Below are 14,177 nucleotides of genomic sequence, written 5' to 3'. Positions count from 1 at the left end.
AAGATTTTTTAAAAAATAGAGTATGTAATAGATTTAAAAAGAAGCATGGCCAGAAAAAGAGAGACAAAGTGTAACTAGTGAAATTAACAGTATCTTTGTAGAGAATATAAATTTCTCTTACATTCACATCAGTTTTCACAAAAAAGTCTTTTCAAATTTCCTATTATAGCCTGTCCATTATGCAAATGTTACGTTGCCCTAGATCAGATTACTATTTTATCTAGATTAAGATTTTAAGCTGTACTAAAAAAGTAAAATAGAATGAAGAAGTGTTAATTTCAGTACAATAATACTGACACAGTGAAAATGAGCCAATCCTGATGGAACTCTACCTTATCCCCTTCCTAAGCCCTGTTTACAGTGCATCTTCTGGCACCCCACAGAGTCATTTGAATTTTTGTCATTTGGGGTGAAGACTAAATTACAGGTTAATTTCAAAACTGAAAGTAGATGCTGCAGGCTAGATTACTGTCATACAAGAGAAATGCTATAGTAGCTACCACATATGATATAAAGCTTTATATAATCAGTATTTTCCCTTGTTCAGACACAGGTTCAGTTATTGCCTTTCTACAATTCCACTGAGTGGAAAACTACTAAAGCATTTTTAAGAGTACAACTAATACATATTGATGTTTGTTTTGTTTTAAACTGGCAAGATTTGCTTTTTCAGATCAATCCCCAAACTAGAATGGTATTGTCTCACTTTTATTTGCCCTACATTAGGTCAAACCTATCAATAAATGAATGAATAATTGTTCTGTCAATCAAAGCGACATGTTAATGTCTCTGGTCTCCAAATATATCCTTCAGAAGATTACACATGCTCAGAACAATAACAGACAAAAATAGCAAAACAGAAATAATCCATACATTTGTTAGTAATTTTAAGTACCAATGTTACTGCTCTTAGGATTACCAATAAAACCAATTAGACATCTATAGTGGACACTTCATACAAAGTGTACTGAAGACAGAAATAAAATAAATGACTAATTGGTTCTTTTCTGTCTCCATTAAACTGCATTCTGACTTGTGGGTGGATCATGCCACTTTAAAAAGATAAAAATGTATATTTCTCCCATACTTTGTCATCATTTGCCTTGCCTATAAAAGCTTGAAAACTCGGTGCTGGAAATAAAAAATGTGAAAAAAGCGGGGCCGGAGCTGCAGTTCAGTGGTAAAGTGCTTGCCTCACATGTGTGAGGCACTGGGTTTGATCCTCAGCACTACATAAAAATAAATAAATACAGATATTGTGTCCATTTACAACTAAAAAAAGTATTTTAAAAAAATGTGAAAAGCATCTAAAATTAGCATCGCCATGAACAGAGTTGTATATTCATAGGACTTTGGATGTGGATCTCAACCCATAAGTATTACATATGGCTCAGACTCCTAGAAGTGGTGATAAAAAACAGGTTATCACAAAAATGGCTGGGTTCCCCTCCCAAGGGTCTGTGGATCTGTGTTGATTAGGATCATCTATTCACATGTTTCACACCAGCAGATAAAATCATGTGAAAATACAACTTTTATAAGACAGAATGAAATCATAAAGAGTTGCAACATAGCAAAAGGAAAATGTAGAAACTGCTTCTCAGCCAAAATGTGGAACAACACATTTCCAATCGATATACTTCTAACTTCTGCGACTCAATGTGATTTATGATTTTCTTTGTACACTTTGTATAACAGAAATGATTTTAAATTCTTCTCAAAAATAACAATAATCCTTGAAAACATCCTGTCGATATATTAATTCTACATTCAAAATTTGATTCTGTGCTTATTTCAATATAAACACATAATTTCTAAGTTTTATATCCATGTTTTAAAAAGTCCATTCCTGAAAAAAATTTTATTCACTGTTTTTCACAAACCTCAAAGAATACAAAAAGAAAATCAATTCTATAACATACTACTATCTCTAAAATAAAAATTTATATCATTTTTAAATACCAACCCCCAAATTTCAATGAACTACACAATTTTCATGAATAAAACTATATATGCAAACAAAAAACAATTATTTAGGGGCTGAGGTTGTGGCTCAGCGGTAGAGTGCTCGTCTAGTACGTGTGAGGCCCTGGGCTCGATCCTCAGCACCACATAAAAATAAAGATATTGTGTTCAACTACAACTAAAAATAAATATTTTAAAAAAATTAAAAACAACAACAAAAAACCCAATCATTAAAAAAGTTATTCATGTGTATATATATGTATGCATTTGTATTACTAGAGATTAAACCCAGAGCCTTGCACATGTTAGGCAAGCATTCTACCACTAAGCTATGTCTACAGCCCCTTTATCAATTTTATTTTGAGATACGGTCTCGCCAAGTTGTCCAGGCTGGCATCAAATTTATGATCCTCCTGCCACAGTCTCTGTCCACAGGCCTACACCACCACACCTGGCTTTAAAAAAGCAGTATTTTTATTGATGCAAATTAAAAATGTAAGCTTTGTCAAAATTTTGTGAGCCTATAAAATAAAGGCAAACTTGGGGGAAAAGATAATTCTGTAATTCTAAAATTTTAAAAATACACACATTTATGGGAAAGCGGCAGACCACTAAGTAACTGGAAAACTTAAAAGAGAGTTACATTATGGGGCTGAGGTTGTGACTCAGCGGTAGAGCATTTGCCTAGCATGAGTGATGCCCTGGATTCAAACTTCAGCACCACATAAAAATAAATAATAAATAAAAATTTAAAAAATATTCTGTTCTGTTTCTATTAAAAAAAAAGAGTTACATTTATTATCTTGAATGGGTTTACTTGGACCATATCAAAATTCATTCTAGAACCAATTGTTCATTTAAAAAAATATGACTGTTTATAAAACTACATTTTTACATTATTACATAAAAGAAAATACAAAAGGCAAATTCAAAGTTTATATGTCAAATCTAATATTACTTCTTGTTTTAGTCTTTAAAATGAAATTAAAATACGCTATAATTATCAACAACAGAAAAGCAAATACAAGGCAGGATGCAGGCATCTAATGATTATTAAAATAGTTTCTTCAAGATAGTAGAATGAATTTGACATTATTACTGTATGTGTATATATAACGACATGAGGAGTGAAATTCTACATCATGTATAACCAAAAAAAAAAAAAAAAAAAAAGAGAAGTTATACTCCATTTATGTATGATGTATCCAAATACATTCTACGATCATGCTTAACTAATTAGAACAAATAAAAAATAATGAATATTTCCTTCAAGGTAGCAAAAAAAAAAAAAGCCCTCCTAACTCAAATAAATTCTTTAATAGATACAACTGTAAAATCATCCATGTGTTCTATACAATCTTGAATTATTAAAAGCAGAATGACCTGTGACAACTGTTTATATTCACCTATCGATAGTTCTCAACTTAGTTTCTTTACTTATACGTGGGATGTAACTTTTCAATCCAGAGCACATATTTAATTTAAACAACAAAAAAAGATGACAAATATTATTTTTAATTGGAACAAAGTGCTTCAACATTACACATAAAGTGTTATCCAAGTGGCAATTTACCTAAAGGCCTTACTGATTGAAAAGCTCTCAAATCTGAAATCAATAGAGAAAAGTGGAGCCGGGGATGGGAAAGTTTTTAAGAAGAAATGAAAAACAAACTCATCATCCTAAAAACAAACTATTCTATAAATCTTCAGCAGATTTTAATATGGGGAGAAATCAACTCAAGAGAAACCATCATCTTCATAAAAATTATTCTGTTAAGAGAATCTGTCCTTAAATAGCTAAATGTTTTTTCTGTTCATCATCTATAAATGAGGAATCTTCAAGGAGACTGGTGTTGCAATTACAACTAATCCTCCCCAAAAAATTAACTGTGTTGAAGGCTTTGTAATTTCCCTAGGTACAATTTAGCTGTCACTTACTTTAAAATTTACTCAAACATGCGTTCCGAACAGCACTAACTTCACATGTCAAGTGCTTTCCAGCCAATTGAGTCTAAACTGGAAGTCGGTGTTAAACAACTGAATGATTAGACAAGATAGCTCATTTCCCTGCTCTTTTGTTCAGAATAAAATGCCACATTTACATTATCAGGCTCAACAGGATTTTCTGACAGAGGGAGAAAAAACCCCACTGCACACTGTCCGTACTAAGCACATGAAGCCTGTCATTTACCAATCATCCTTCAAAAAGCAATAGCCATGAATGTAACTTAATTACGACCCAATGATCCTTGACGAAAAATCATCTTATCACTGTCCTGTCCCCCTAGGGCAAATGAAACACTTTTTGTCCTTTGGCACTGATGATGCTAAATTCTTAATTGCAATAATGGAGTAAAAGAGTCAAACCTCCTTAATTTCCTTTCAGCACATAAAGAGTTTTACTCTAGAAGACAAGCATTCCCATAAATAATAAAAGTATCCAGTACAAATGAAGATACTAAAATTGAAGGGGAGTGTGTATGACAGAATAACTAGCATTTTAAAAAGTGCATTTCCCATTTATGTAACATATCAAAGTGTTACAATGACTTTCGAAACTTATATTGTTACAGGTTCATTTTAGTGAAAATTGTGACATTTATGAAAAACTCAAGAATAATTCGCCAAGAGACCTGGAAGGATTAGGTATACAAAATCCATGATGCACTTAAATTAAATGCATATGTGCAGATGTAGACTATAGCACAAATCAGCACATACACAAAAAAGTCCTTAATGGAAAGCAGAAATTAAAGCTGCTTTGATCATCTGCGCTAATATAATCCAGTTAAACAGCTTCAGATATTTTTCATATTCAATGAAACCAAAATGGATCAGCTCTAAAACAAGTGAATCTGAAACTGCATCATACAAATTTCTCTGCTTAAAAATCTAATGGACCAGATTTTATTAATTGTTTTTCCTTTACCGTAACATGAAGACTAATCAAAAGCTCTTTTAACCTATTATAAAGCATTTCTTTTTACTGCATATGGAGGATCCCTGTCATCTCCCTGAATCAGGAATGATTTTAATAAAAGAAATAAATTTTAAAATAAAATAGCTACAAAAGAAAAATTTAAAATCATATTCATTTGGACTACATATAGATAATGGCCTACAGATTGTAGTGTAATATAATAGAAGCACACAAAAATTTGTTTAAAAAATTTCTTTTCTGTTTAATACAAACGTAATAAAGACCAGTTACAAACTTTTCTACCATGTTATAAATGTGTTATTGTTTTAGATTTCCCTTGCCAAACGCATAAAAACAAAATGCATTATTTCTAAGCCCACAAAGCATTATCCAAGGACACAAACTGATATGGTATCATTTCCTCTGTGCTTTACCCAGTGTTGGAAGTCGGTTCAAAATTAAGATCCATGGAGTCTGAATTATTATCTAAGGAACTCAATCTCACAGATTTCCTTCAGAATTATAATATGAAACTGATATCCTCTTTAGAGTCTTTTGCAATGACATGCCAAAAAGATGCTTGCTTTTGAATGAAATAATGAAGGTTTTTAAATGATATTCTGAAATGTTTTTCATAATTTTATCACAAGTTTGAATAAATAAGGCTCACTACCCAGATGAGCTCATACCTGCTGGGGTCAATTACATGGTATTACTAAAGACTGAATATATTTAATCAAATCAAATACATGGGGCCTTTTTGGCAGGTTGGTGTAGTTAATCCTAGTACTTGTCATGATTCTGAATTAATTAGCAATCTTCCATCAGTTAGACAAAACAGAATTGAACAAAAGTTTCAAAGTTAGTGTTTCATTCTAGCATTTTCCCTGACAATAGTGCTACTACTCCTTTCTGAAATTTTATAAATATTAAATTTCCTTTATATCCTTTTTATTCTCATGACTCTAAAACAGCTGACATAATCTTTTTATTATGATAGATGAAACTGAAAGAACATGTCAGGGAGACTGCTTCTATAAAGTAAAGATAGCGAAAGAAAAAAGTAAAAACTCAGTGTAAATAAAAATAGAACATAATAATTTCTACAAGTTTCTGAAAGTACTAAGACACCATGAAGGAAAAGATAAAAATTTAGATTGTTGGTCCAATTAACAAAGACAGTCAAATTTGACTGAGACATACAAACACCTAACTGTTCTAAATGATCAGAAGCACAGAGCATGCTCCAGGTTACCATCTGAATCCTATGCTGTTTTCATTTTCCCTTGGGTAAGCTCTCCTTGGTTCATGAGCCCCATCTGCAGACCTCTTTTGGAAAACTTTCACATCTCTACTGTCTTCAAAGTATTTCTATTTGTAAGATACTTTTCTACCGTGGACACGTTTTCTTTGTTAATTATTATATTTTTACCCAGTAGTGTAGGAGGGCCTAATTCTTCTGGGCACTGGGCCCATTTCTTTCAAATCCCTGTGCAGAGTTCCACACGCAATTTGCTGAGATGGGTCTTTTAAACAATTGAAAAAAATTCCAGTAGGAAGCATATTAATTATAGGATTTCTATATAAAGTTGGCTGTGAATATGAGAACTCAATAATGCAGTAATTGTTTGAATCACTATTTCTTTAAAAGAATGTAATGCTGAGATTGTGGAGGTTAAGATTTGGCCAATCACCCAACTTGATAACTGTTTATGACTGGCTGGCAAAAGAATTAGTTTGGATGTGTGTGCACATGCATGGGTTCAAGCTTATCAATATTCACATTTCCTAACGAGCTATTTAAAACAATTTTTTATTCTTTATTTAAAATTCAATACCAAATTATTCATCACATCCAGTTAATTATACCCCATATTAAATAAATAAAAACTACCAGATATTTTGGGGGAAGATGAGAAATGTTAAAATATAAATTTCATTTTTTTCCTGGCATTGATAAGACATCATCCATTCTAAAATCAGAAAATCCTAATCACAGAATAAGCAGATTACAAACTGCAGTAAGCCATGCAAAAGATGACAAAGAGGTAAGATTTAAGAAATTAAAAAGCAAAAGTAAAAGAAGGTAATGAGGTATGCTTAAGCATCTTATTAAAATGTTTCACTCATTATAAAAGAGTAGAATTGATTTTACGATTTGCATTGAAGATAATATTTTAAACTGGGTACAAACAAGAATATTTCAAATGTAAAATTTTCAAACTCAGTAAATCTTTCCCTATCAACAAAATTCATCTTCCCACAAGGCAGAAACATCTCCAACATTTATCAAAACTAGAATAACTGTATGTGATTAAAATACTATATGGAGACCAGGAGTACTGCATAGGTATTTCTATGTTTATTACCTGAAGGAGAGTTATGATACATGATTAAAAACCTCAGAGGACCTGTCTTTCTTGTATCTATTGATAATCAGTATTTATTAGACTCAAAAATTTGATTCAATTTCATGTAGTATTATCACATGCTCCTAGGGAAAAAAAATACCAGATACCACTTCATTGAGAAGCCACAGAGCCACAGGGCTGCTGCTGATTTTAAAGGTCACCTAAACCATCTTAGTACCCTTATTCTTTGGCAAATGACCCACAAGGCTTCCACATCAACGTACTTACAAAGTATAATCCCAAAATGATTAGATTCATTCTTTTAATGCCAACATTAAAATTTAAAATTCAATTAACTTACTTTTCCAGGTGTACAGTGACCAATGGGAAACTTATGTTGGTAGATGGTTTTGCTAACCCTAGAGTGACGATGGCTTCATGCAGCTGTTTTACTGTTTCAATTTCACCTCTTAAAGCAGCACCATTTAGGATGTGGAAAAAGGACAAGACTGTTGCATCTTTGATAAGAACATCCTTCTCTTTCATCTCCTTTAGAATGTTAATAGCATCTACAATGAAGTAACACAAAAGACCCTTAGGTAATTTCATGTAGGGAAAACAAACTGCTATTAAAACAGCATTTCAAGCCCAGCAGGAATGTAAATTCTAGTGTATAATGCCGATTTCAAGTTAATTACTACTTGCATTTCTAAACGAGACTACAATTATAAATCCACAATAGCATGGTTTTATCATTTCCCTGCAACTTTGACTACAAATTATAGATAGGGACTGTGTGCCCACTCCGCACCACATAACCCTGTACAGTCTGCCCTATAGCTGTAAGATCCTCCTAAATGGATGCTTTTATCGTTCAGAGCTAACATCTGCTAAATCACACCATTGTTTCTTCAGCAGATGGCTTGTCAGGAGGCCAGATAATAAAGATGTGTTTACACTGTATATACAGCCAGACTAATGGTCTGATACCGATAGGGCCTGTTTGCTATGTCGATACTAATTAGCCAAGCAGAGCCAATGAAAGCTTTCCAAAAGACTGCATGTTAATACATTAGATTCATTAAGCTTCATTAGAAAGGCAGAAACAAACATTTTAGGATATGGAATAAGTGCATTTTTATAACGTTGTTCTTAATTATTACACAGACAAAATGTTTTGACCACTTTACAAAAAGTGATTTCAAAAAAGCAGGCTAATCTTTATAAAGAGTTTTCTGTGTGAGAAAGGCTTCCCAGGAAAAATTTCAATGTTCAAATCATATTTTCCTCCGTACACTGTTTCCTATGACAAAATCAAAACAATCATTTCTAAAAATAAAAGTGAGGAAGGCTAAAAAAGAAGTTTCAAAATAAAGCCAAATTCAGAAAGTTAAGAAACAAGTAAATAGTAAGAACATAATACCAAGTGTCATTTAATTATATTAGATTTAGCATTACCTCAACAATGAGAAAATTAGGAGTATGCAAATCAACAATATAATTAGCTACACCTTTCTCATGAAATTCTAAATAGAAACTTCAACTGAAATAAACATTTTGCTAATATGATTAAAAGTTCAGCTAAAAACAAGTGCAAAATTCAGTTTTTTATATATCATATTATGTTTATAGGTTTTATATTCAGCCTTCAGATCTTCTTAAGCAAAAACAAAGCCATTAGTGCAGGCATATAAGCAAATTGTGCCATAAGTCATGATCTTCAAACTCAATCCAAACAGCAATGCTAATAAAAACTAGCTGCAGAAATGCAAAAAGCACTGAGCTGTGCAAATGTAAATGACAAGCTTGCCAATCCATTAAAACTAATGGCCTACACTGTCCATGTGGCTCTGGTTGGATTCACATGCAAATTTGTATGCAAAGTGTTCCAGCACTTTGCAGGACATGATATACCATTAATATCAATTCACATGTTATGCCACAGGCAAATACTTGCATCCCATCTTTCCTTTATGTGGGGAGACTTACCTTGGAGCTTGCCATGCTTTCCCAATACTTTTACAAGGCCTACATACTTGTTGGTGTCAAGGACAGCAGATGGATCTAAACGGTCACTATGAAATAAAACCAGTTATATTATGTTAAAAGACAACTAATGACAAAAAGGACTGAAATTCCTATAACTTCCAAAAGCCCATCGGGTCTAAATTCTTATTAATATTGGTGCCTATACTTCAGTTAGGATTTATTTTTGAAGCCATATATCAATTAATATGTAAATTATAGTCAGTGACTTCAGAAGTAAAAATCGTAACACTACACATACATATAACATCACTCCACCTGCAAATGATACTACTGAAGACACTTTTGCTTTATGGTACTTTCCATAATTCTAACCTTCACTGTGAACACTGAAATACCTCAAATGACAAATTTTTATTTGCTAAATCTATCAGGATGGGGATTAAAAAATATCCCTGAGAAATGGACAGAATTTTGTTTATAGTGCAGTATAGAAAGGGAAATGTTATCAAGCCTCACAAAACAGTTACTATCACCAATAGTATAACCAATGGGAAAAAACCTTGGCTTTAAAGACTAGGCTGTCTTATTGTTGTACTTAAGACACCTTGCTGAAATAAGAGCCTTATGCTATGAAATTTCAAAAATACTGACAACAAATCAATTTCTTTGAGGGGCTGGGGATGTGGCTCAAGCGGTAGCGCGCTCGCCTGGCATGCGTGTGGCCCGGGTTCGATCCTCAGCACCACATACAAACAAAGATGTTGTGTCCGCCGAAAACTAAAAAATAAATATTAAAAAATTCATTCTCTCTCTCTCTCTCTCCTCTCTCTCTCTCTCTCTTTAAAAAAAAAAAAAGAATTTCTTTGAACTACTTAAGGCAGTAATATTCAATCTAGGTGACTCATCAAGGGTGGTATATCAGCACAGATGCTGATGAGTTGTTTCATTGCCAGGGTACTCACAATTCTTGCTTCAAGTTCAGTGCATCTTCTGCATTATCATGTCTACAGCACAAATTTATTAAAGCTGCATAGCCACCAACAGCCATGTCTGATTCATATTTTGCTTTCAATTCAAGGGCTTTCTGCATATTCTAAAATAAAGAATTGAAGTTAAAAAAAAGAAGAAATTAATATAAAAATAAAAATGTCACATTTTTAGTTACAGTATTTAGAAAAAGTTTACAGTACTTTAAAAATAAACTGTTTCCGGGGGAACAGGGAGGACAGCAGAATACAACTGACACTAGGATTGCTGTATGTATACACATGGATGTATAACCAATGTGATCCTGCAATCTGTACATGTAGAAAAGTGAGAATTCATACCCTATTTGAATCAAATGTATGATATGTCAAGATCATTGTATTGTCTTGAGCAACTAATAAAATTTAAAAAAAATAGGATTTCAAAAAAATAATAAATAAATAAAAATAAACTGTTTCATGTTATCAACTTGGCCCTGCCCCCTTGGTATTTTTATTCACCTTTTAAAAGGCAGGCAGGCCAGATGTATATGTAGGGTAATTCTAACAAATGCAAATTTGGATTTTTTATTGTAAAATAGCCCACTATTAATGCCAAATTTGATGTTTTAGCTTTTGTACTGTACTATTTAGAAGACTTCCAGATTAAATACTTCCTAAATCAGTCCCTAATCATAGTCCAATTTCTAGATGCAGAAATATGTACCAATAAAAAGTTTCTCACTCTAGTTTAGTACCAAAGAAATAACAGTACCATGTTATAATCTCAGTTATGATATTTTTTTCTAAAACCATAGGCTTGCTAAACTAGAACCTGAAAAAAGTCTAGTGATATCCCTCAAATTGCAGACACACACTAAAATGAACACGAAGTACAGCTGGACGCCCACTGGAAAAAAGGCAAGAGACCCTTTATCTCGGAGAGAGCTTTTTTTCCAGCAGGAAAATGGAATTTCAATCCCTGCATTAACAACCTAGTAATATTTGACTTGCAAATGACTACTGCATGTATCAGTTGCTTGACAATCTAGATATAAGAGACCGGAGCCATGGCTTGAAAGGACATTTGGCATGTATGATAAACCTATCACGGCTGTTACTATCATTCACTTTGTAGATTATTGTAAACAAACTACAGCAACCTGAAAACATGCCATTCAAGGTGTAGCTGAAATTAGTTAACCTTTCATTTAATTGCATTGTTCACAAGCATGACATATAATAATCAATTGTAAAAATCATAAATATTATGTTCAGTTTTGCTTATTATGAACAATAATTTTTTTTACCCTAATAGCATATTTGAAATGTTTAAACAAATGTTACCTCTTCTGAACAAAGCATTAATATCAGTTGCTTTAGGACATCTCCTATAGGTTGATTTTTAGCTTTTAGATTTTCAAGTGTAGACTCCAAATCAGATGGTGTAAGTTGCTGAGACTACAGGAAAAAAAAAAAAAGAAAGAAGGAAGAAAAATTTACTACAAAAAGAAAACTTGACCCTTGTCACCCTACCCTTTAAATTGACTTTCCTTTATGTTATAAATGCTCATAGTGATATTTACCTGGGGATCAATGGATGGACTCTAGGGGTAATGAATCTTGCAAGACTATTTGCAAATTTCCTAGGTCTGTTGATTTTTCAGAGATGACAAATAGGTTTTGCCAAATTCTTACACATATACAAAATGATGAAAATATTAAGAAACATTGGTTTTATACGGGCGCAGTCTAGAATGCTTGTTAAATGCAGTTATTATAACATGTAGAACCCGCTCAAAAACCTACTTACTTTACGAGAGTCTATCTTCTTTCTTTCAACCATCATATTAACATCCTAAATTGGGATTTAAGTTAGCACAAAATTAGAAGACACAAGTAAAATTAAAATAGCAAATGTCCAAAGAAAAATCTGAAAGTCCCACTTCATTTTAATGCTACCTGTCTACCTTTCCAACATTTTACAGCAATTCTGTTCATACTATACTGACCATTACAATTAAGGTTTTAAATGTATTCTTCAATATATAGTTTTTACCAACAATCAATGAAAAAGCTTTGTTTTAATGACTGCCAATGAAACTTTTCTTTTTTGTCAAAAGCATCATATTTTTTAAAAAATTTAACAGGTTTTTATATATAAATTAAGCATTTCACACACCTTAATCAATTCAGGAACATGGTAGCTATCCAGTAGATTTCGAATGCCTCTGTAGATACTTTCAGGAATTTTTATATTCTGTGCAAAGGAAAGGGAGGGGGGGAAACCTGAGTTTTAGACAACTAAACTGAAATTTGTCTAACAGAAATTATCTCAGACATAATTTAAGTCTCCAACTCTTGCATGTCATTGAGAAGTGGTCTGGTTGTACTTAAAAGCAGCAATTTCAAATCTAATAGATACATGTCAGGCAGGACAAGCATTATATAGCAAAAAATGAAATGGTACCATCTCCTTCAGCTGATGGAAGTATTGTCTCAAACGCTCCTCCTTGGCCTGTACCTCTGAGTCACTCATGCTGTCAATCAAGTTATAAAGAAAATAGCCAACAGCTTCTGTGGAAAAAAACAAGAGAAAGCATTCCACTAAAATTACCGAGACTGTCATGTTATCAAGATTAATTTATAAGAAATCATTTTGGTGTGAGATGTCACCCTGATGAGAGGCTCTGAAATGGCAACAATGATCACTGAGGCATAGAGATTATGTGGTTTGGGAGCACATATCTAACTGGTGAGTGAAAGGAATATTAATTATTTTCAGACCGAGTGACAGCTTTTCAGTACTGAATCTTACTTTAATCTATTTTTTTCCACTATTCTGTGACAGAAGTGGTCCTGCCCAAGGCCTTACACCCCTCTCTTGTCCAAATCACAAGTAGTAAAAATAAATAAATGTCTTTACACTTTTCTACACTAATTTTTTGTGGATAATATTTAGGGAAACACATAAAATTACAAAGGATTATACATGTTGAGTATAGAAAGTTAAATAATTTTAATAAGCAGATATAGTAATCCTGTGGAGAGCTGCCTATTAGCCAATGAAAAACCAAGATTAACAAAGATGTTTTGTAACAACAGTAATTTTCCTATGTATTCAAGCATAAAATGTACAGGGCCATGTGCTAATGCCTGGGATAGGAGATTTGAACTTTTAAGAAAGGTGGCTTTTTATAGAAAAGTATATATTATAAGCTTCCTTAAATGACAAATGAAAATCTTTAAATGACAAAATAATCTTTTATATAATAAATTATATTTAAGTGGAAAAAATCCACAAGACCTTTTTCCTACTTTGTTTAAAATTAGCCATACCTGCAAAACATTAAAGTCACATAAATATTAAGAATCTCTGATTTTTTAAGCTTATGCCACAGACACTGTAAGAAGCATTTCCTTGTTGCATGAAAAGAAAGTATCCCAAGCCTGCCTTCTAAAAATAATTATTATAAAACCAAACACCTCACAGATCTCAAAATGCTGTGGTTATCAATATAAAGATGTGTAACCAAATGTTTTCAAATTTCACTTTGCAAAAGAAAAGTGTTCCCTGCTATAATCCTTCTAGTCCATTATTACATAGAAGAATGAATTTGTGGATAAGTTACAATCATCGAAATTGAAACGCTACCCGTTGGTCCTGGAGGCTCCTGGCAATAACGTCCATCCTTGTACAACAATTCTGTTATCTGGTAAGACAGAAAATTCGTGCATTGCAGCAAGAGACGCAAACAAGAACAAATACAATTTGAAATTGAATTCTTGAAATAATACAACCTCTCCCCAGTAAGGTATTATTCTATATTGTTGTAATCCAACACTACCCCCTCTCACCAAGGAGATTGTTTTGTTTTTAAATAATAGGTTTGTCTTCTAAAAATAAAAATAAACCCATGATGAAGGAAAGCAGCAATGTTTTATGAAATGTTACAAGGAGAGGCTATAAAGTGATTTGTCTATATA

At 32.6% G+C, this 14,177-nt stretch overlaps 1 protein-coding gene across 1 annotated transcript in view; it reads right to left on the bottom strand.

The window, feature by feature from the left end:
• The window catches only part of LRPPRC (leucine rich pentatricopeptide repeat containing), a 108,005-nt gene that overhangs the window by 41,315 nt on the left and 52,513 nt on the right, over positions 1-14,177 (bottom strand). The window contains exons 16-23 of the mRNA XM_081264072.1: positions 13,846-13,903; positions 12,661-12,767; positions 12,373-12,450; positions 12,004-12,048; positions 11,538-11,645; positions 10,188-10,318; positions 9,226-9,311; positions 7,598-7,805 (exon numbers count right to left, since the gene is read on the bottom strand). Of these exons, the coding sequence (XP_081120198.1) occupies positions 7,598-7,805; positions 9,226-9,311; positions 10,188-10,318; positions 11,538-11,645; positions 12,004-12,048; positions 12,373-12,450; positions 12,661-12,767; positions 13,846-13,903 (821 nt within the window). The remainder of the gene's footprint in view (positions 1-7,597; positions 7,806-9,225; positions 9,312-10,187; positions 10,319-11,537; positions 11,646-12,003; positions 12,049-12,372; positions 12,451-12,660; positions 12,768-13,845; positions 13,904-14,177) is intronic.

This window comes from Spermophilus citellus, assembly GCF_964194105.1.
Source record: "Spermophilus citellus genome assembly, chromosome: 13".
NCBI classification, from domain to species: domain Eukaryota; kingdom Metazoa; phylum Chordata; class Mammalia; order Rodentia; family Sciuridae; genus Spermophilus; species Spermophilus citellus.
This window is presented reverse-complemented; position numbering and strand designations above follow the sequence as displayed.